The 20,954-nt window shown below is 36.6% G+C and overlaps 1 protein-coding gene across 2 annotated transcripts in view; it reads right to left on the reverse strand.

Annotated features, from left to right (window-relative positions):
- RELN (reelin) overlaps window positions 1-20,954 on the reverse strand; it is a 555,021-nt gene that overhangs the window by 222,312 nt on the left and 311,755 nt on the right. For both annotated transcript variants that reach the window (XM_081535825.1, XM_081535826.1), the window contains exon 11: window positions 6,740-6,885. In XM_081535825.1, the coding sequence (XP_081391951.1) occupies window positions 6,740-6,885 (146 nt within the window). The remainder of the gene's footprint in view (window positions 1-6,739; window positions 6,886-20,954) is intronic.

The following is a 20,954-nucleotide window of genomic DNA, read 5'->3' on the forward strand; positions in this document are numbered from 1 at the left end:
CTCCAAGCCAGGCTTCAGCAATACGTGAACCGTGAAATTCCAGATGTTCAAGTTGGTTTTAGAAAAGGCAGAGGAACCAGAGATCAAATTGCCAACATCCGATGGATCATCAAAAAAGCAAGAGAATTCCAGAAAAACATCTATTTCTGCTTTATTGACTATGCCAAAGCCTTTGACTCTGTGGATCACAATAAACTGTGGAAAATTCTGAAAGAGATGGGCATACCAGACCACCTGACCTGCCTCTTGAGAAACCTGTATGCAGGTCAGGAAGCAACAGTTAGAACTGGACATGGAACAACAGACTGGTTCCAAATAGGAAAAGGAGTACGTCAAGGCTGTATATTGTCCCCCTGCTTATTTAACTTATATGCACAGTACATCATGGAAATGCTGGGCTGGATAAAGCACCAGCTAGAATCAAGACTGCCGGGAGAAATATCAGTAACCTCAGATATGCAGATGACACCACCCTTATGGAAGAAAGTGAAGAAGAACTAAAGAGCCTCTTGATGAAAGTGAAAGAGGAGAGTGAAAAAGTTGGCTTAAAGCTCAACATTCAGAAAACTAAGATCATGGCATCCGGTCCCATCACTTCATGGCAGATAGGTGGGGAAACAGTGGAGACAGTGGCTGACTTTATTTTTTGGGGCTCCAAAATCACTGCAGATGGTGATTGCAGCCATGAAATTAAAAGACGCTTACTCCTTGGAACGAAAGTTATGACCAGCCTAGCAAATTAAAAAGCAGAGACATTACTTTGCCAACAAAGGTCCGTCTAGTCAAGGCCATAGTTTTTTCAGTAGTCATCTATGGATGTGAGAGTTGGACTATAAAGAAAGCTGAGCGCCAAAGAATTGGTGCTTTTGAACTGTGGTGTTGGAGAAGACTCTTGAGAGTCCCTTGGACTGCAAGGAGATCCAACTAGTCCATCCTAAAGAAGATCAGTCCTGGGTGTTCATTGGAAGGACTGATGTTGAAGCTGAAACTCCAATACTTTGGCCACCTGATGTGAAGAGCTGACTCATTTGAAAAGACCCTGATGCTGGGAAAGATTGAAGGTGGGACGAGAAGGGGATGCCAGAGGATGAGATGGCTGGATGGCATCATCGACTCAATGGACATGGGTTTGGGTGGACTCCGGGAGTTGGTGATTGACAGAGAGGCCTGGTGTGGTGCGGTTCATGGGGTTGCAAAGAGTTGGACAGGACTGAGTGACTGAACTGAACTTTTACTGTCTAAAGTTTCTCTCTTATGGTCTAGGACTGGATATTTTTCCATTCATTTGCTAAACATTTTCATTCATAGGAACTATTTCTCTTCTTTCTTCTTTTTAAGTTTTGGGAAACTTTCTTCAATTTTTTTTTAATATTTCATTCTACATATTCCCTCTGACCCTTCCTCCTTTAGGAATTCCTATTATTTCTAATGTTAGAAATGGTATTCTTCCCCCTATACTTTACAGTATAGTATATATAATATACAATAATCCTAAGTTCTGGAAAAAATTCAAAACTCAAATTTTCCAGCTCACTAATTTGTTCTTTACCTATGCTTATGCTCATATTCAGGGGAAAAATCAATTAAATTTGTTTCAACAATCATACATTTTCATTTTTCACATCTCTATTTTTTTCTTCATAAAATGTTTTAATTTAACAAATACAGTATGCTTTCTTATCTCTCTGAGGACATTAACTATAATTCTTATAAAATCTCCATTTGTTTACTCTGCTACTTCTATTTTCTCAGCTCTTAGCTCTCTAGTTTGATTAATTATTTTTATGGAGTGGATTTTCCTCAGATTTGATGATTCCAGATCATTTGCTCAGATTTGTATCCGCTATTCACCCTTAGTTTTGGTGTAAAAATGCCCACCAATGAGAGCAGATGTGCCCTTGGGTGGGGAGTACCATGGGGATACTTGAGGTTTCCAGTCACCTGGGATTGCCCTGCTTCTCCATTCCAAGTGTTCACATTCACTGCTTCTTCCTAAGGGCAGAAGTGTCCACACAGAAGTTGAATGCAGTGAGAGACTCACCTACTTGGCAATCTCCACAGCAGGACGTCAGAGCCCCATCTGATTCCTGTGTTCAGTACCTACACCTTCTTGTAGTGCCTCATTCAATACGTATTTTAAGTTATAGTTTTCTCCTTTAATCAGATCCTTTCCTTTTTTGGTCTTTTTTTTTGTAACACTTCCTAATTCCTGGCTCAATTAGGGCACACTTTTTCCTTTCAGAGTGTCATTACAGATTCATTTGCTCATTTTCTATAATTGCCAAGGATTTGAGGCAGTTAGGGAAGACTAGAGTATGCTATTTTTATTCAATAGTCTGATATTCAATTACTCAGCCATAAAAAAAAGAAATACTGCCATTTGCAGTAATATGAATAGACCTGGATCTAGAGATTATTATACTAAGTGAAGTAAGTCAGACAGAGAAAGACAAGTATCATATGATATTGTTTACATGTATAACATAAAAAAGTGGTACAAATGAGCTTATTTACAAAACAGAAATAGACTCACAGACATAGATAACAAACATTTTACCAAGAAGAAAGGCAGGGAGGGATAAATCAGGCGTTTGAGATTAGCAGATACAAACTATTATATACAGAATAAACAGTAAGGTCCCACTATATAGTACAGGGAACTATAGTCAATATCTTATAATATATAATCCTATAATGGAAAAGAATCTGAAAAATATATATACATATATATCATATATATAGCACATATTTATGATATATCTATGTATATATATATATATCTGAATCACATTGCTGTATACCTGAACCTAACACAACATTGTAAATTAATTACACTTCAAAACACAGCTTAACATTCATTACATTGTGGAGATTCTCTAACATTAATACTTCAGTGAAAGCAATAAAACAGATATTTTTAAAAGTTATCTGAATAGTTAAAAACATGCATGACAAGTATACAAATTCCATATTCTAGTAATGTGTTTCTCTACAAAGCCGTCTCCCACCTGAAGACAGCTTCGGCTAGGTGAGATACTGTAGTTGCCAATTAAATGATGTGTTTGTAAGGTTAAGCCAAAGTTCACAAAGGCTCATATAAATTATCAGTTTATCTATTAAAGTTTCTATCTTGCTGAAGTAACAGATGTGTCTTCTCTAGGAAAAAGAAAATAAACCTTAAAATTCCACTTAAAATAAACCTGTCTACATACAGCTTTGTGATGTGAAAGGCAAACAATTTTTGCATCTTTGTGATCTGAGATCAAACAGTTTCATTCAAATAGTAAGGAAACGGGAATATTTGGAAACTGGGTTCCAAAAAAAGTCATAATGACTGTGGAAACTTTTTCTTGCCTGAATTCATATGAAATGTTTTGAAGATATTATTAGAGAGGACTGCATATTCTTTTTTCTCTTTCATAATTCTCATGGGAGAAAAAACATAGTTAAAAGAGATGAAAATATTATATCCATATTAATAATTGATTTTTTTGTCTTAAAAGAAAGTGACCTCAAAGTGTCAGAATTCAATCAATTCAATTGGTCACTCTTGAATACTGTGGGAATTTAACACCTATGTTTTATGTCTGTTTGAGCAGTGAGCTTATGATGATAAATTGTCTGTGTGGGTGGTGATGGTTGAGGGGAAGAATGAGACAAATATTCAGTAAATCTGGCTCAAAAACACATAAAGAATTTCACTACCAAGATCCTAATCTGTTTTTCTTTGTCAGTTCTTACCCTAGGTAAAAATGCTTCACATTAATTTAATTGTGACTGGATATCTTCACTGGAGTTTTGATTAAGAATTACTACAACAGCATTCTATGCTAGATCAATAAAGCAGCATTTGGGAGTGAATAGGTGTGGAGAAGGTATACACACATATACACATTCACATACAACATTACAGATTAAACCAGCAATTTATCACCATCCCAAAACAAAGAAAGTACTAGATTCTCTCATTATCCTTTTATATCTTTTTTTTTTTGTAATATAGGGCCAACATGGATAACTGGTTCACCAGATAAGAGTATAAATGAAGTAGTTCTGAGAGGGGGCAGTGTGGTCTGATATCCTAGAGGAAAAGCTACAACAAACCTAAGGTGTGGTTGCTAGAATAATTAAGCTGATTTCAGAATTTAGGTGAATTAATTGTGTTCCAATTACAGTGACACAGGTGCTTTTATCAAGCACATTATTGTATGTTATTGGAACAGAAATCTGCTGACAATGTCACGGCTTGAAAGTACCAGCCTCTTAACTGTGACCAAAACCTGATATATCTCAGTACTGAGAATTGGCCAAAGAAACCATGTGAGTCACTAAGTGAATGGAATTTAGTCTGATGTTCCTCTGTGTCTGTGTTAACTAGCTTTTTTTTCAAGCATAGATACTTTTATTTCTTTTGGTTTGTTTTGGAAGATGAAAGTTTTGGTTTAACCACAAATTCTTATATCATTAGTGCTCTGAGATAACAGAATGTCTGATCTGTTAACTGGAATATACTTTTTGCCAGTTATTTTTCTGGGTTAGTACATTAATTTTCTAAAGTATGTTTGGTTTCTTTTAATATAAAATCTGTTCCTTTCTAAGCTTAATTCCTAAAGGGTTTTTCTGTGTGTTTGAACTAAGTCTCCACTAATGTTAGTAGTGGAGAGGTGTGTGGACCATTAGTCCATATAGTAAAGCATTCTTTTGTTCTTCTATAGACGACCTTTGATAATAAAACAAGCTAAAATAAAGCTAAAAACACAATAAAACAAGCTAAAAACATTCTAGGAGAGGAAATATGTGGATATGAAGGCCATAGGTAAAAATAAATTTTATCTCTTCCCAAAAGAATAAGAGGACATTAGAACTTAGAGGAAAGAGATGCATCGCTAACTAGCTAGCCAGTTAACTAGATAAACAGATAGGAAAGGGTTTGCATGCCAGAATGTTACCACTGGAGACTTGTGTTTCTCTCTCTGCTTTAGTAGGAAGGAGGCTGGGTGTCAGGATATCACTGGGGCATCACCTGAGTTCCCAGGGGATATAGGTCTCACTGAAAAAGAATAACCTGTCACTGCTGCATGGATAGTACAAACTTGGAGAGGTGAAGGAGTGGAGGCCAATGAGTCTTTGGTGATTGAAAATTTGGGACCCTCTCATAGGCAGTCAAGCTCCATTGTTAGGAAAGGGATCTGAATTGGTCTTTTATATCAGAAGTCAGAAAGAGCTGATATGCTGGTGATGGGTCTTTTATCTCCAGAAAGTGGGTAAAGAAGACTTGGGTGCATGGTCAAAGTTCTAAATCACACCAATGGTCTATGAGGGGAGTGGAATGAGCCCCGTTTGTGTAAGGAAAGTAGCCAGCCTCCTGGGGAGAGCCTGGACACAAAGAAAGAGAAACAATGGTCGCTGGTCCCTCAAGTAGACACCAGAGTCATACTGGACATGTAACTTCAAGGGTGACAAGAACCTCAGAAGAGAAGGACTTTGTGGACTTAAGGGCCTGAGCATTACTGCTAGGCTTGGAGAAGCCAATGGTACCCCCTGAGTAGGGGGTCCCTCAAGGCGTCAATTTTCTTCAGAGGCTTCTCACAGGCTAGATTTCCCTGAGACAGGAAGAGCAGGGCTGTGTGCACTAGTAGAAATCTTGCTTGCAACAGTGAGAGGTCCTGATGTGGCAGCAGAAAGTCAAGCAGCAGCAGCTCAGGCTGCTGGTCAGATTTCCCTCTTATCGGGTCCAAATGCAGTTTCTGGGCAATGCATAGGAAGTGGGGAACCCAAGAAGTCCATGGTGGCCCTCTGGTCCCTCAGGCACTTAGGTCTCATCCAGTTTTGATTGAATTTGTTGAGATCAGAGATATGTAAATACCTCAAATGTTGTATTCTTGAAAAGTTTCTGATAGTTAACAGTTAAGTCATTGCTATTTCATAATCATTATGAAACTATATTTTATGTTAATTTCATTCACCTTCATCATGGTTTCAGAAAACATGCACTAAACAGCAAGAATCTGGTGTTCTGATTACAAGTGTACATGTACTGGAAAAAAAAGCCAGGTGAGAACCAGAAAATTTCTAGAATTCCAACACACACTATCTTATGAATTTTGATTCTCTGAACCTGTTAATTTTTCTCAATTTGAACTTCTGAAAGTACTGTTCAATTAATAGAAATATCTTAGGGACACTGGACCCAGAAGATCAGGCACATAGTTTAGAAAAGCAAGAAAATACTACCACCAAAGCATCCTCATTGTTTCAACTTCAGGCTTATATTCTTCCTTTAAAAATCTCTAAATGGTAAATTTTACCCCCAAAACAACTAATTTGTTATAGATCAAAACCATATTCCACTAAAAATCGGTAACAGCATCTATAAATCTCAGATCCCAGGGAGACAACTGAAAGTCTCAATATAAAAGTAGTGGAAAGATTTTATATGCTACACACATTGAAAAAAACAAAAACAAAAAGCTGGTAAAAGCTGCATAAACAAAGATGAGATATAAGTATTCAACTGAAGTTAAAAGATATTTGCAATCACAAATTTTTACTATGCATAAAATAATTGATTGCTTAATAAGGAATGTTTAAGATAAGTGTACCCCTTTGGCTTGTCCATGATAAGACTCTCCAGTATTGACTTAAGTATGCTTTTGCTATTTAGCAGTATGCATTTAAAATTTGTCCAGTGGAATAAATGTAAGTGCTATACCCAGCATGGGAGATAACAATTACTTACCCTGTAGGCTGGCTCTCAAATTCTTCTGACCACTGCTCTTGAATATCCTCTGTAGAAAGATCTACGTCCCGGGTGGTGGCAAAATTGAACTCACTGCCTTCATTTCCATGGAAATAAATGGAGTTCCCATCTGACTGACAGCTATGCTGTAGATAAAAAGAGAGCGTGGGGTGTTCATTGAATTGGTTTTATGGCTGTATCTGTCTTATTCATGTATAATTAGAGTTTTTAGAAAAGTCACTATATTATTCCCTCTACGATGGACTCTGAAATCAAACGAGCTTGTTACTTCTTTTTCTTTTTTTTGGTCTTGTTTAATTCAGTTACAATTTCTTTCTAACTTATTAAGTTATCCCAAAAGAGGAGTCAAGAGACCATTTGAGCTTTGCCACCTCAGCCTTCAATGTGAAACAAGAATATTTTAATTGAAATAATTTCCCATCTTTACCACAGTCCTTGTTGTGGGAATTAAGTGTGATAATGACTTGTCATATATTTTCAATACTGTGGTTTTGGACTTAAATCACACTGACCTTTTCAATATTCCATATATTTCTGGCTTGCCATTCAAGCCTTTCACAATTTGTCTCTAAATGGGATATGAGCAGAATAGCTTGCTAATCAAAACATGGAATACAGAAAAGGTCAAAGTAATCCCTGATATGATGGTATATTCTCAGCCAGCTTTTCAGTAAAAGTTTCTGACCAGATCTAGGAAGTGCATGATGTCCCTGATGAGGAGCCTGTAAACAACAAACTTTGTCATTCTCCGAAAGAACACCAGGCTTACAGAAAATAAAGAAAAACAATTTCTTGTGATGTTTTTTTTAATATACTTTTTTTTCCAGCTTCAAGTGAAGAAGCAAAGGCAAGATCCAACTATAGAGCTGGGTAAACTGAGTACTTAACTTTTAAAAATATGATAAGTTTTTGCATTAATCATTTTCTGGTAATGTCACACATAGAGACATGCTAATAAATAAAAGATCAAACATTCTTTCAAGTTTCATATACTCTTAAAATAAAATAGAAATGAAGAAAAATAATTGGACAGAGAATTTCAGTTAGATCAGTGACTATAGGTTCTGTAGGGCAAGGATCATATTCCTGTATTCCAGGTCTTAGCATAATGCTTGGTATATGGCAGTAATTAAAAAATATTTGTGGAATAATTTAATAAATGAATAAATTATGATATGGTTATGTCTTTATGGAAATTACTAATTTTTATGGAAAACTCACAAGGTAGGAAGCATCAAGGAAGTCAGTGGAGGGAAGAGGTTTATAATTGATTATAATAATAATCTAATCTTTGCTCTAAAAAAATTGCAGCCTAGTTGAGATATATCAAAGGCAGCATATGGAAAGTGCTAACGAGTGAAAGAAGGTAGCAGTCATTGTGTCCAGGGCTTCATGGAAGAGCAGGTCTTCAAATGGCTTTAAAGGATGGATAAAAATCCAAGTTGGATGACAAATATGAATGAATGACAGGTGACAAGTAGGCATAATTTTGAGAATTAGATTGGAGCCTGATTGTAGAGGATCTTAAATGATATTCTGAGGTCACTGCTATATTCCATCGGCGGTGATGTTCTAAAACAGAGCAGTAGTATGTGCAAAGAAATATTTTATGACAATTAAACTGATTGTGGCAGATAAAATCAATAGGGAGGGAAATCAGATTACTATAATGGAAGAGTAAAAAAGTTTCCAGAAGTTTCCAGACGTTCAGAGAGTTGGAGCATATGATCTTGGGGGAGTCATTTCACAGCACTAAGACATAAGGCATACACACTGTGCCTCTCATCAGCTTGAAAGTGTAAGTGTTAGTTGATCAGTCGTATCTGATTCTTTGCAATCCCGTGGACTATAGCCCACAGGTTCCTCTGTCCATGGAATTCTTCAGGCAAGAATACTGGAGTGGGTAGCCATTCCCTTCTCCAGGGGATTTTCCTAATCCAGGGATCAAACCCAGGTCTCCCATTTTGCAGGTATATTTTTTTACCATCTGAGCCACTAAGGAAGCCCCCGGGTTAGATAATGCTATACTGTGTGGCAGGCTTCATCTGCTTGAAGATCTTCTTCACACCACAGTGAGTACACATTATTCATGGGTGCTACACTGAGCTCATTATATGCAATCCTTAATCCACACACATTGATCAAAACTAGGTTTTAGTTTATTTAACAGTAAAATGAAACTGTCAAGCAATGACAAACCCAAAGATTCTCTACTACTACGTACTCTATAAGGATAATGAATGCCAACTAGAATAACAAAGATTACCTTCCTAATAATAAAGCCACCAAGCTCTAAATAGTGGCTTTTACAATTATCTTCCCATTCTGGGATCCTGAGCAACTGCAGTTCAGTTCAGCTCAGTCACTTATTTGGGTCCGACTCTTTGTGGTCTATATTCATTTGGAATTAATATGACTTTTACACTGATGCAAATGATATTAGGTCATTGTCCAAGTAAGAGGCAAACATGAAACATCTATTCACATGAAAATGGAATAATCTCATGTTACAATTTAGAAGAATATATTTGTGTAATGAAAAGAGTGATTTGCTTAACATAAAATCTTGGTCATTTCTGACTAAACATCAATTTAATTATTTCCATTTTGATTCTGTTTACCTCAGAACTGTTTGTTAATATTTGAAGACTCTGTGTTACACATAATTATACTTTGCTACTCTTCCAAGATGTATTTATTAACATATTTGATGCATATTTTAATTTAGTTGAGATGGAAAATTTATGTAAAGAAAGATCATTATGAAACTGAATACCATATTGTTAAACTCATTTCACAAACTTAAAATAAGTAGGTATTTTAAAAAAAACTGAGGTATATTTTAGAGGATCTTTTTGTTAGTTATTTGGGTGTTACCAAAGACGTTTGGTGGTTTAGTAGACCATTTGTAATAATACAACTGCACAATACAATATGGTAAAATATTACAATCATTCATTAATTTTCAGAATATACTGAATCATGAATTAGAACTTTAAAGCTCTCTAAACGTTGGCAGATTGCCAAACATTTCCCTTAGGAAAACTTAATGTTGCAAGGTGTCTGCTGCCATTTTTCTTACACATGAACTTTCATTGTATAACATACATGTGTTTATGTTAAAAATCCAAACAAAATGTGAATTTAAAGAATGAAAAGAATTTCAGGAAATTACTCAGTGATTTTAATACCCAGTTGTTTTTGCTTTGCATCTATTCAAATTCATGTCATTTACATGCAATGACAATTAAAGTCTAAACAACTTCATAAAACAGTTAAATTTCTAACTCTGTGAGATATATGAGCTCTTGATACAATAAAAACACAAATACTTTGGAATTTAGGACAATTTTATATTGAGTATGGTAAAAATATAGCAGGTTTTTGCAGAGCAAATGATTACAAATAACATGTGACTTCCTGAGTCTCAACTTTTGAATAACTTATGGTGAGTATCAAATAATTAAGAATTTATTTTGAGTAAAGTAAAGATATAAATTATGCAGATGGTTCTATACATTTCTTTCTATCCTTAGCCCTCCTAATTACATAATGACATTAAATATTATTTTTACTTCATTTCATTATTTTAGCATTGACCAATGACACATACTTTATACTTCTAAGTACTATGAAAGCTCCAGTTTTTAAAAATCCCTAACATATCATCCTTATTTGTTTCCATCTATCAATCAAAAATATTTCTCTACTTTGCTGTTAAATGGATTTCCTTTACTTGAAAAGCAGAACACACTGTAACTAAGTGACATGAATTTGCCATTCAGAAAAACATCAACAGGAAACATCAGTGCAAATTTCTCAATATAACAAGTCTTTGGCCACAATTCAGGACAGCATTTTCCTAAGGTTGCTCTTTATACTCTGCTGAAAATGTTAATGACTTCACCTCTGTACTTGTAAAAAAAGTACTTGCAATCACCTCCACCATAGTTTAATTAGGTTTTCATCAAAGATGAACACTGAGGCACCTCTTAATATTATCTCCCTAGGGTCTAATGGCCCTGATGATTCTTTCAGGTATCTGTAGCCTTACAATTTATTTTTGACGATATCCTTTTAGTTGGAGTGAGTATACTGGGCATTTGGGCAATGCCAGCTTGCAGAGAGCTGGTGGCAGATGGAATGAAATCTGCCTGGTGTGCCTTCCCCTCTACATGAGCAGAGAGCCATCCATTTCCTCCATTAAGGAGTTGTCACTCAGCCCACCCAGCTGGAAGACCATTTTTGATAGCCAAGCTGGCTGGTGGCAGACAATTCAGATACAAAGTGCACTTTAAAAGGAAGCTAAAACATCATTTGTAGGAAAATTGAAAATGCATGGCTTCCACCACAGCCAATTTTTTAATGACTGTAATATTTTAAGTGATTATTTTTGCCACTTCAGATTGCTCCTTAGAGAGGAGAGGTTTTTTAATTAAAATCTAGGCAACGCAAACAGATGAGATATGAGGAGCAGAGGAAAGAGAAATAAGATGAATAAAATTAATTAAAATGGCATTGTTGGCAGAGCCATAAATTAGCCACTGTCTGGAAGCAAAATATACTGGTATAAAAGTTTCTAGATTAAAGTGAGATATGTGACTGAGTGACCAGAAATGGACTGACCTACAGCATTACATATCATTGTGTTTACTAAGCCTCTCACCATGCTGTAGCTATTATCACATAGAAATATATATTTCCTACATCCTGGTTCAATGGTCTTTAAAGGTACAGACTTTCATGCTTATAAAGAAAAAAACAAAATAGGAAGAGAGTGATTTCTTTCGTGAGGCAAAATGAATTTCTTTCATTTTGCACACATTCAATTTCCAGGTAATTTAATGTCAGTTAAAAAACTGATAACTTGGCTATAAACACAGTCCAGGTGCAGGAGGGCTGAAGTGCATTTTCTCTAGTCAACACAACAGATTCAACCACAGTGAGCAAATTTTAGGGAGTTCAAAGAGTCTTTTTTTTTTTTCTCATTCTTTTCTGGATTCATTAAGCATTTGAACCACTTTGTACTACGATTCATAAAGATTCAATTTATGGTATATTTTGTGACAAGTGTGTAATTATTTGGCAATAGTTATGACAATTCTAAAATAGCCATAGTGACAGATTTGAATTGGAGTAATGAGAGAAAGAATAACAATGAAAAATTCCACAGAGCAGTTGTTAACCTTGTCTGTAGAGATCAATATGACTTTCACAGTGTCTGAGGTTTTCAGACTTGCCTCCTCAAATTAAGGCCCAGAACACCAGACACAACGTGAGAGGCTGCAAGATACTGAGGAACAAAAGGGCTGAGACTTTATTATACAATGTACCTGGCTTTGAAAATCAAAGCTGTTTGATCTTAGAGAAGTCACTTAGCTCTAGGAGCCTCTTTATTTTCATCTGTGAAATGGGGGCAATTGTGAGGATTAAATGAGATAGTGCAAGTAACATGCTTATTCTAAAGACTGCTAAATCTTAGGAAATCAGTAAATGCTAATTCCCTTCCTTCTTTCATCCCCTATCTTCATTCATTTAACAAACCTTACCTTAATGAGTACCACTATGTAAATAATTGAGTTCTGAGCTGTGCTAAGTACAAAGATGATGGGAAATGTTACTAGGTTTTATATGTTCATATAGAATAAAATAAATTTCACATTGAATATTGTATTAACTTATAATTAGTGATTAAATGTGTCAGCTTCAGATCATAAACAAACAAGAAAAGGGAGGCTCTGGGGATTTGTTTGAATGGTTATTTTTAGTAGAATTTATTGAAATTATTTGTTTCTGTGTTATTGCCACTCTTGTCATGGTGATTTGGCTCAATTTCATGTTTCACTAGTGCTATTCCACATTAATTACTGTACAAATAGGCCTCATTGGGGGGAAATTGTGAAAAACACACTACTTACATTTAACCCTTCATCCCCAAAGTACTCTTATTAGTTTAACAAATTACATTCTGGCTCATTTTACAATATCATGTACCCACCTCTTGGGGGAAACATGACAATAAGAGCAATGCAATCCAAAATGAGGAACATCCCAAGCAAAGCGAATTTAGAGAGACAGCATGCAATTAACCAAGCTGGAATGTAGCCAGAAAACCGTAGTTAACATTCCGATTCTTAATAGAAAAAGACATGAGAACATGGTCTAGCCACAAGTCTTACTGAGCTCAGGTTTATCCTCATTAGAAAGCCAGTACTCAAATCTCTCAAGTCACAGACCAGATAGTTTCCAGTACAGCGATTTGCAAAGCATATTTCTGGAAAGCATATCTGATTTCCTCCTGTTTGTCCTTACAGTCTAAAAAAAGAAAATCATTAAATGGATTTTTGAAACCTCTTTATGGGGTGCCCAACTTATGGAAGACAAGTTAGGCATTATGGCAGGCAGATATTGCTCTGCCAGGGGACTATATTCCCAAAACACACATTTAGAAATAAATTCTGCTTCGAATGTAATCATCCCTTTCACCATTTGTCTTTGACTTTTTTCACTAGCCTCAACTTGTGTTAAGACTCTACATTTGCAGACAAATTAGTTTACATTTTTTCCATAATTTGGATGCTACAACCTTTATTCTTCATTAGTGATTCAACAATTTGTGATAATAGACAAGTGACAGCAGAACCCCAGAATGAAAGCTCCAATTCTTATTCAGGACTGGAGATCTGCCTAGTGTCCACTGGGATAATGAATTTGGCAAATGCATAATGTACAACAGCTATAAGAAAATTAATAGACTCTCTTTTTTGACTTAGTGCTTCTCCTTAATGGGTTGTTGATTTACCTAATGGCTCCTCATTAGGGCCTTTGGTGTTTGTTAAACTAGGAACATTGGCATTATTATTGGATATTTATCAACAGTAAATGGAAGAGAGAGGAAGCAGTCTAACTGGATGCAGAAATAAAAGATTAAGATATGTAAATTCTGTATACTTAGTTACTCCCAATCCTTGACATACATCTGCAAAATTTAATAAATTACTTTTTAAGAAAAATTATCTTAAATATATTTGATCACAGCCTATTCTAAAGGACAAACCTTCACAACATAATCTGTGACATTTAATGTTGATTTACTTCTCAACACAAGTTGACATAAATGTGCAGAAGGAGTAATCTGGCATTCTTTGCTATCCATACAATGAACTAGGATAATAAATAGAAAAAGATTAGCAGGTGCAGGCACAGCAATCAGAGTGGGACGATTTCTTAAAAATAAAAAATACACAGAACAGCACCTATCTCCTAGTGATCTGCATTTAATCTGTGGGTCAATTCCAGAGTTGACAGAAGCCAGTGATTTATGCCTTTGCAAGCTGAGGGTAACCAGGCTAGCTGAGCAGATATAAACATTTATTAACAGTGACTGAGCAAAGCATGCACTCTCTTTCCCACACAGATATCAAGCAATTGTGGATGATTCATGCTTTCAAAATACAAATTTTGGCTGCCACCAAAGATGGGGGTGAATAAACAAAATGAAGCAGCTGCTTGACCAATATATATCTCCATGGCATATTGATCCATTTGGAAATTTTGCTTCACTGGGTACTATTAAAGGATAGAGAAAACAGAAAAAACAAAAACCAAAATATCTCCTCATACCTCTTTCCAAATCATTTGTTCCTGGGTTCTTCTGAGTACTTTCCTGACCTTTGCAGGTCTTTTCTTTAACAGTGAGTTATAGAAAGCAGGTAGCTGCAACAGCTCCAGGCTGACTCTTTAAAATTTTACATTTAGCACTTTTCTTTGAACTTGAAATTAAGGACATTTTCAGACTGCAGTATGTGTGTTTGAGGAGTTGGGAAGAGATAACTTTGAGGGATTCGTCCAGATGTTTCAAGAATGACTAAAGAAACCTGAGCACTAAGTTCTCAGGCTCTTTATAGACATGCAGTGTTTACCAACTGTAGATATAAAATTTATATCAAAAGGCCTTCCTCATAGTGCTGGCAACTACAGATGATTCATGAAATGCCACCATTACTACGGCTTCTACTACTACTTATCATAATTATGGTTGTTATTATTATTTATTATCCAGTATCCATGCTATTCAATGGAGATGGGTATCAGAATCCTACCCAAGGTGAAACACTGATTCTTGATTCTGTATGTTTGAAATGGAAGGGGCTGAAAAAAAAAAAAATCAACCATTTCCCTTAAACTTTGATGACATAATCAATACCATTCTCAAAGAGTCGGAGAACCAGAAGTTCCCCTTAGATTAATCATTCTCCCATTTCAGGCAGGAAGAATGTGCCTTCCACTATTAAATGTGGCAAAACACCCACAGCCACCTGATAGTGAGAGTGCTGCCAGGGAATGGCAGCTGTGGCAGCAGGAGCCGATTCTAGCAACTGCAGACTGACACAGTATATCCTGTATCTTCAGAACAGAAACAACTGACACAAGAAATTCTTGATTAGTCTAGGAGTCATATACCAAAGTATAAAAAAAGAAAGGATGCAATTGTCTATAAAAGAAGAAATATTATTACAACCAACAATTAAGACAGGCGATTCAACATCAAGTGAGTTCAGACTCCTTGCTTTTCTGAGTCCAAGGCTGGCTTACTGTGGAGATTGCTAATGAAGGGTGGTGCTCTGGGGAGCTTTCTGACTTCCAGGACTAGATTTATAGGCATTTAGAGCCCCACCTATTTGGTTGTGAATAGAAGGCTGCTTAGGGATTCATGGGAAATAATAAAATCATGATGGTAATTAGAAATACTCTAAGAATGTGTTGCCCCTTTTCTTCCACATGGGCAAGCTCTCTGGAAAAACACTGGAAGCTAAGTCAGACAAGGCCATGAACTTGCAAAGAGAATGGAGGAGAAACACAGATGGCTGCCCAGGAAGAACATATTAATTCTGTAACCTCTTACAGTCCTCTTTAGCTTACCAGTCCAAATAAAAAAGCACAACAAACATAAGGTCGGGTTCTACATTAAAAGCTGATACTGTTAGACACCTACTTCATATTAATTACTAAAGAACCAACAGATGGTAATGGCCTTCTACCAACCCAGGACAGATTTAAACTGGTGACCTATAATTGCAGTTCTCCAGATCACATAACTCCTTAAGTTAATTACTCTATTTGGTCTTCTATCATTCTGCCTTACTTGAGATAAACAAGGACAGGCTCAGATAAAATGGATTAAATATTATTACCAAAGAAACGGGAAACAAATTTAAAGAAGATAAGGAAAAATATGTACTATGAATGCCAGTGACTCATTTTTATCTTTCCTATTTGACCTGCCATCCTTAAACTCTATTTCTAACATCAACATCCTCACTACTATTACTTTATCTTATGAACAGCACTTAAAAATCATTTGTTGTTAATAATGAAAACTACTATTGATTTTTTAATTATGTAAATGTCATTTCAACTTAATTCCAACTGAAACTGGTCCTTAGTTTGACTGCCAAAAGTTACACCTATGGGAAATACTTGTGTCCAACCTAATCCATTTACCTCATTTAATTCTGATATCATCTTAATGACATACATGGATGACATAATTTATGAATTCTGTATTTTTCTATCTTATTCTTCCTTCTGCCCTCCTAATTGGGGTTTTCATCTCAATCCTTTGCCTTCTACTTATTTTTCTCTATATTCACTTCTCTGTGGAGCTTATTTGTACTCAAAATTTTCAATGAAGAAGACACATACTTATTAAGACCTTTCTATATGCCAGACACTATTCTAAGGTTTACATGTATCTTCTTATTTAATTATCACAACATGAGATGGATATACTATCATCTCTGTTAAAGGTGAGGATACTGAGAAACCAAGAGGTTAAATAACTTGCCCAAGACCATATGGCTAGTAAATGGTGAAACCAAGATTTGAACCCTGTTAAGCTCATTTTCTTAACAGTTTTGCTATATCCAATCCCATTCACAATATTTTTGCCCTCATGTCATCTTTGAATATAAATTTATTTTCTTTCTTCACAAACTAGATCTTGGTATTTTTTCAGCTTTTCATTTGTTCAACTAGCATAGTGTATCATGTGCCAAACACTGGAGATTCAAAAATAGCAGAAACAGTTCCTAAGCTTAAGAAGCTAACATGCTAACTAGGGAGACAAACATAACTACAAAGAAACATTGTAAACGCTCTCATAGATGTATATGTATGCTGTAACAGAATGTTGAAATAAGGTGCCAATAAAACAGGTGCTACTCCTCATTCCAAAGTGAAATGATGGACCAAATATAAGGACCTAACAAAAGAGGTGGTAAAATGACTTAGCCACTTCCCTAAATTGAGAATGAGTGAGCCTGAAGCTGAAGTAGGTTGGCAGCTGGAAAGCAGAGAGATGATTCCTTTCCAGAGGGTTCTTGGTGAACTGTGAGTCACATCCATGAACTTGCAGGGGAGGAAGGTATCATCCACTTGCCTCAAGCCTGGGGCTCAGGATTTCAAGGCCATCCCTTGGAAGGGATTCTGTAAGGGCTTAGACTAACAACTGGGGCTGCCTGGCAGGTGGCTGGGTAACAAGAGGGCTACATTTTGAAGTAACTAACTTCTTTTCTCCCAATGATGGATTCAAAGTGAATGTTCACCATAGACTAGGATTGGACCCATGCACACAAGAGGCAATCTGGTCTGTCTAAGATCCTGCCCCCAAGAGCTTCCTGGAGGGGCAAAGAGCCCTCAGCTGAAAGAGGTTGAAGTCATGAGTCAGAGTCCCAGTGGGAAGCAGCGGAAGTAGACATAACCTGAGAGATATACATTGGGGAGCTACAGGTGAGAAATCCCCAGTTCTGGTGAAAAGTGGTGACATATCCAAAGAGCTTTGTGATGGATCCAAGAGAAATCCAGCTTCGATCATTTGCCAGATCATGAGATCAATAATTCCCACTCACAACAATAACTGCCTCTCGCTTCTTCTCCTTCCTCCTGACCCAGCCCTTGATGATTCAAAGGTTAAAATCAGTCACTTAGTGGAGGAGGGGGAAGGAGTTGACCTCTATTTCTTTTCTACTCAGCAGACCTCAGCTGGAGGAAAGGAGATGCTACGGGTGAAGTTTGGAGTTTGCATTATTATGGTGAACCATGTGGTATTTGTTATTGAACTGAGACTAGCTACTACAGTGATTGATTGCTTTTTTGGTCTAGCAGTAGCCTTGGGATCTGACTTAGTTTTTGTGCAAAAAGGATACAGATTTAAAAAAGCTGTCTGAGTGAATATGGTCACTAGTGAAGAAGAATGAACCTGTATTTTGTAGACAGTCTTCAACCTCAAGTCCTGCTTATTCAACCTCATGGTTATAGCAGCACAGGGAGGAGGCAGACATTAGCTATACACAAAACTTCATCCAGACAATGACATTTGAACTGGGCCCTTAAGGATGCTGGGGAATGACTAGGCATAGGAAAAAGAAAGGTGGAAAAGCATGTCTAAATGGGTGGGAGTGTGAAATTCCATTTTATTTGTGATGCTGAAGGACAGGAGATAAGGATGAAAACTTAGGCTGGACATAGACTGGAAACAGCCTTGAATTACATGCTAGGGAGTTTGGCTTGTCCCCTCGAAGCCTACCCAGGAAGCCATCAAAGGTCTTGAGTACGGAGGACGCATGATATAACTTCTATTAAGGAATGATGGTGTCATCTTTTGTCAGCGGCATCCTTTTGTATGATTCTTGACTCCAACATCCTCATTACAGGAAATCTGGTACCATGAGTCTGTTGATTTCAAGTTCTTTAGCATTCCTCTCTTCTCACTCTATTTCAACTTCTCTATAGGTTACTGAAAATGTTTCCTACCTCCGTGAGGAAAATAATACTCCTAACTCCTTAACTTCACTTTAGGTCAGCAGTGATGGACCAGTAAATATGATTGTGAAAATAAAACCAGCTGTTGTAGCGTGGAAGATAAGGAAGCAACCTGTGCTTGGTCTGAACTTACTACATTTTAATGTATGAAAATCATTCATCCACTGGTGGTGCAGTGGATAAGAATTCACTTGCCAATGCAGGAGACAGAGGTTCAATCCCTGGTCCAGGAAGATTCTACATGCCGCAGAGCAACAGGGACAGTGTGCCACAACTACTGAAGCCCGAGTGCCCTAGAGCCCACATGCCACAACTACTGAGCCCACGTGCTGTAACTACTGAAGCCCGCTCACCTGGAGCCTATGCTCTGCAAGAAGAGAAGCCACTGCAATGAGAAGCCCACATGGCTCAACGAAGAGTAGCCCCTGCTCGTCACAACTAGAGAAAGCCCATGTGCAGCAAAGAAGACTCAGTGAAGCCAAATTAAAAACAAAAAAACAAAAAAACAAAATCAATCATCCAGAGAAAAGAATATCTAGTACAAATGGAATAAAGCTAGATCAAGATAAAAAAAAAAATATATGAGAAATACAAGAATCTTTCAGCCTACTACCAGAGAGTGATGGGGAAGAAAACAGGCGGATAAATTAACAAATAGGTGTTGGGAAGAAACAGAAGACCAATAGGGAGCATCTAAGTTTATATTTACTACTTGTAAGAGCACAGTTATCAGGCAGCTGAGAGCAAGAGTTCTGAAATCAGATTCCTGTATCTGAATCCTGGCTCCGCCACTGGTAAGAGGAGCGAGCATTCTGGACAAGTTACTCAACACCTCCATGTTCACTTTCATCTCTTCATAGGTTCATAAAGATCAACTCTACGAGATTATATACATAATCTCACACACACATCTGGAATAACAAGTCCTCCGAATAATACATGGACAATAAAAAGTAGCTGTTATTACTTAACCAAAGAGTATCCTATCTGTGCTTGGACATTTTTCCTTGAATAAATTCTATTCTGTAATGAAGCACAATGAAGCACTCAATTGATGTTACACTCAATCTCTAATTTAGTTAAGATAAAAACATCTTGGAGACTTTTAATGAGTATTGTTTAGAAAAGACAACATATAGTCTGAACAAACATTACTCTCAAAACTAAAAAGCCCAAAATAAAGCAATGCTCAAAACATGTCCTATGACCAATAGGAACATTGAGAGATGTTTTCTAATTGGTTGTACTCTGTTTTCATCTCAGAGGCCACCCACTAAAGGAAAAATATTTGATGGAGAAATTGCATACAGTTTAAATAAACAATTTTTATTTCTAGAACTCCAAATCTCTTGGCAAAAGCAATTTTTTCATGCTAGAGGTTTGAGTCAAAATGCAAAAGGTTGGTCATATAAATGAGTTAAAATGACAATCTTAGATTTTATCATTGCACTTATTTAAAATTTTAAAAAGGAACATTAGAGAAAAGCTTCTATGTGACAGCCAAAGACCCTGGTACAAACCATTACTACAATGATTTTTTAATAGGCAACTAGGCAAGTAGGTAACTAGGCAAGTCTCAAATGTGTGATTAGTAAGCTTAGCAGGAAGATGAGAGACCACAAAAGCAACTCCACACAAAGTTGTAATTTAAGTAACCATTACTACAAAGCAAACTCATACTTCATACATTTTTAACATGGGTGGTACCAAAGTACAATGCATTAAGAAACTAAAAAGTTAATTAAATTGGTATAATGATGGCTTATAAAAAAGGCACAAAAAGTACATATATAGTAAAGGGAACTGAGATCAAATAATTACCAAATGATCATCACAGGAAAAGAATGTGAATCCCAGGCCCTGAGGTCTCTGTGTGTTTCCTGGGTTTACATATCTTGCCAATGGTGAACAGTGACAACAGAAATCCTTCTGTTAATCAAGTAGTAGTGGGATATGACGCAGGTTATCCTTACAAATGTTCTTTTCCACACCCATATGAAAGGCATCCATGACTCTTTAAAGGATCCAAAGGAACCAAAGTTTTAGAGTCTTTATCAGAACAAATCTCCATAAGGTTTACTGGGTGTTTTCTCATGATGAGCAAAGATGATGTCTGTTCCTAATGCTAGTCAGTATCTAGAGTTTGATTTGCTAAGCACCAACTTAACTGTGTCAGGAGGATTTTCTAAAAAGGTGAAGGTTTCCTAAATAATTTATTTATTTTTTATTTTTTGGTCATACCACATGGCATGTGGGGTCTTAACTTCCCAACCAGGGATTGAACCTGCCACCCCCCACCCCCCTTGCATTAGAAGGCAAAGTCTTAACCACTGAACCACCAGGGAAGTACTCTAAATAATTTGCAACCCAT

This window comes from Giraffa tippelskirchi, chromosome 10 (genome assembly GCF_054371585.1).
Source record: "Giraffa tippelskirchi isolate mGirTip1 chromosome 10, T2T-mGirTip1v1.2.pri, whole genome shotgun sequence".
In the NCBI taxonomy this organism is placed as follows: domain Eukaryota; kingdom Metazoa; phylum Chordata; class Mammalia; order Artiodactyla; family Giraffidae; genus Giraffa; species Giraffa tippelskirchi.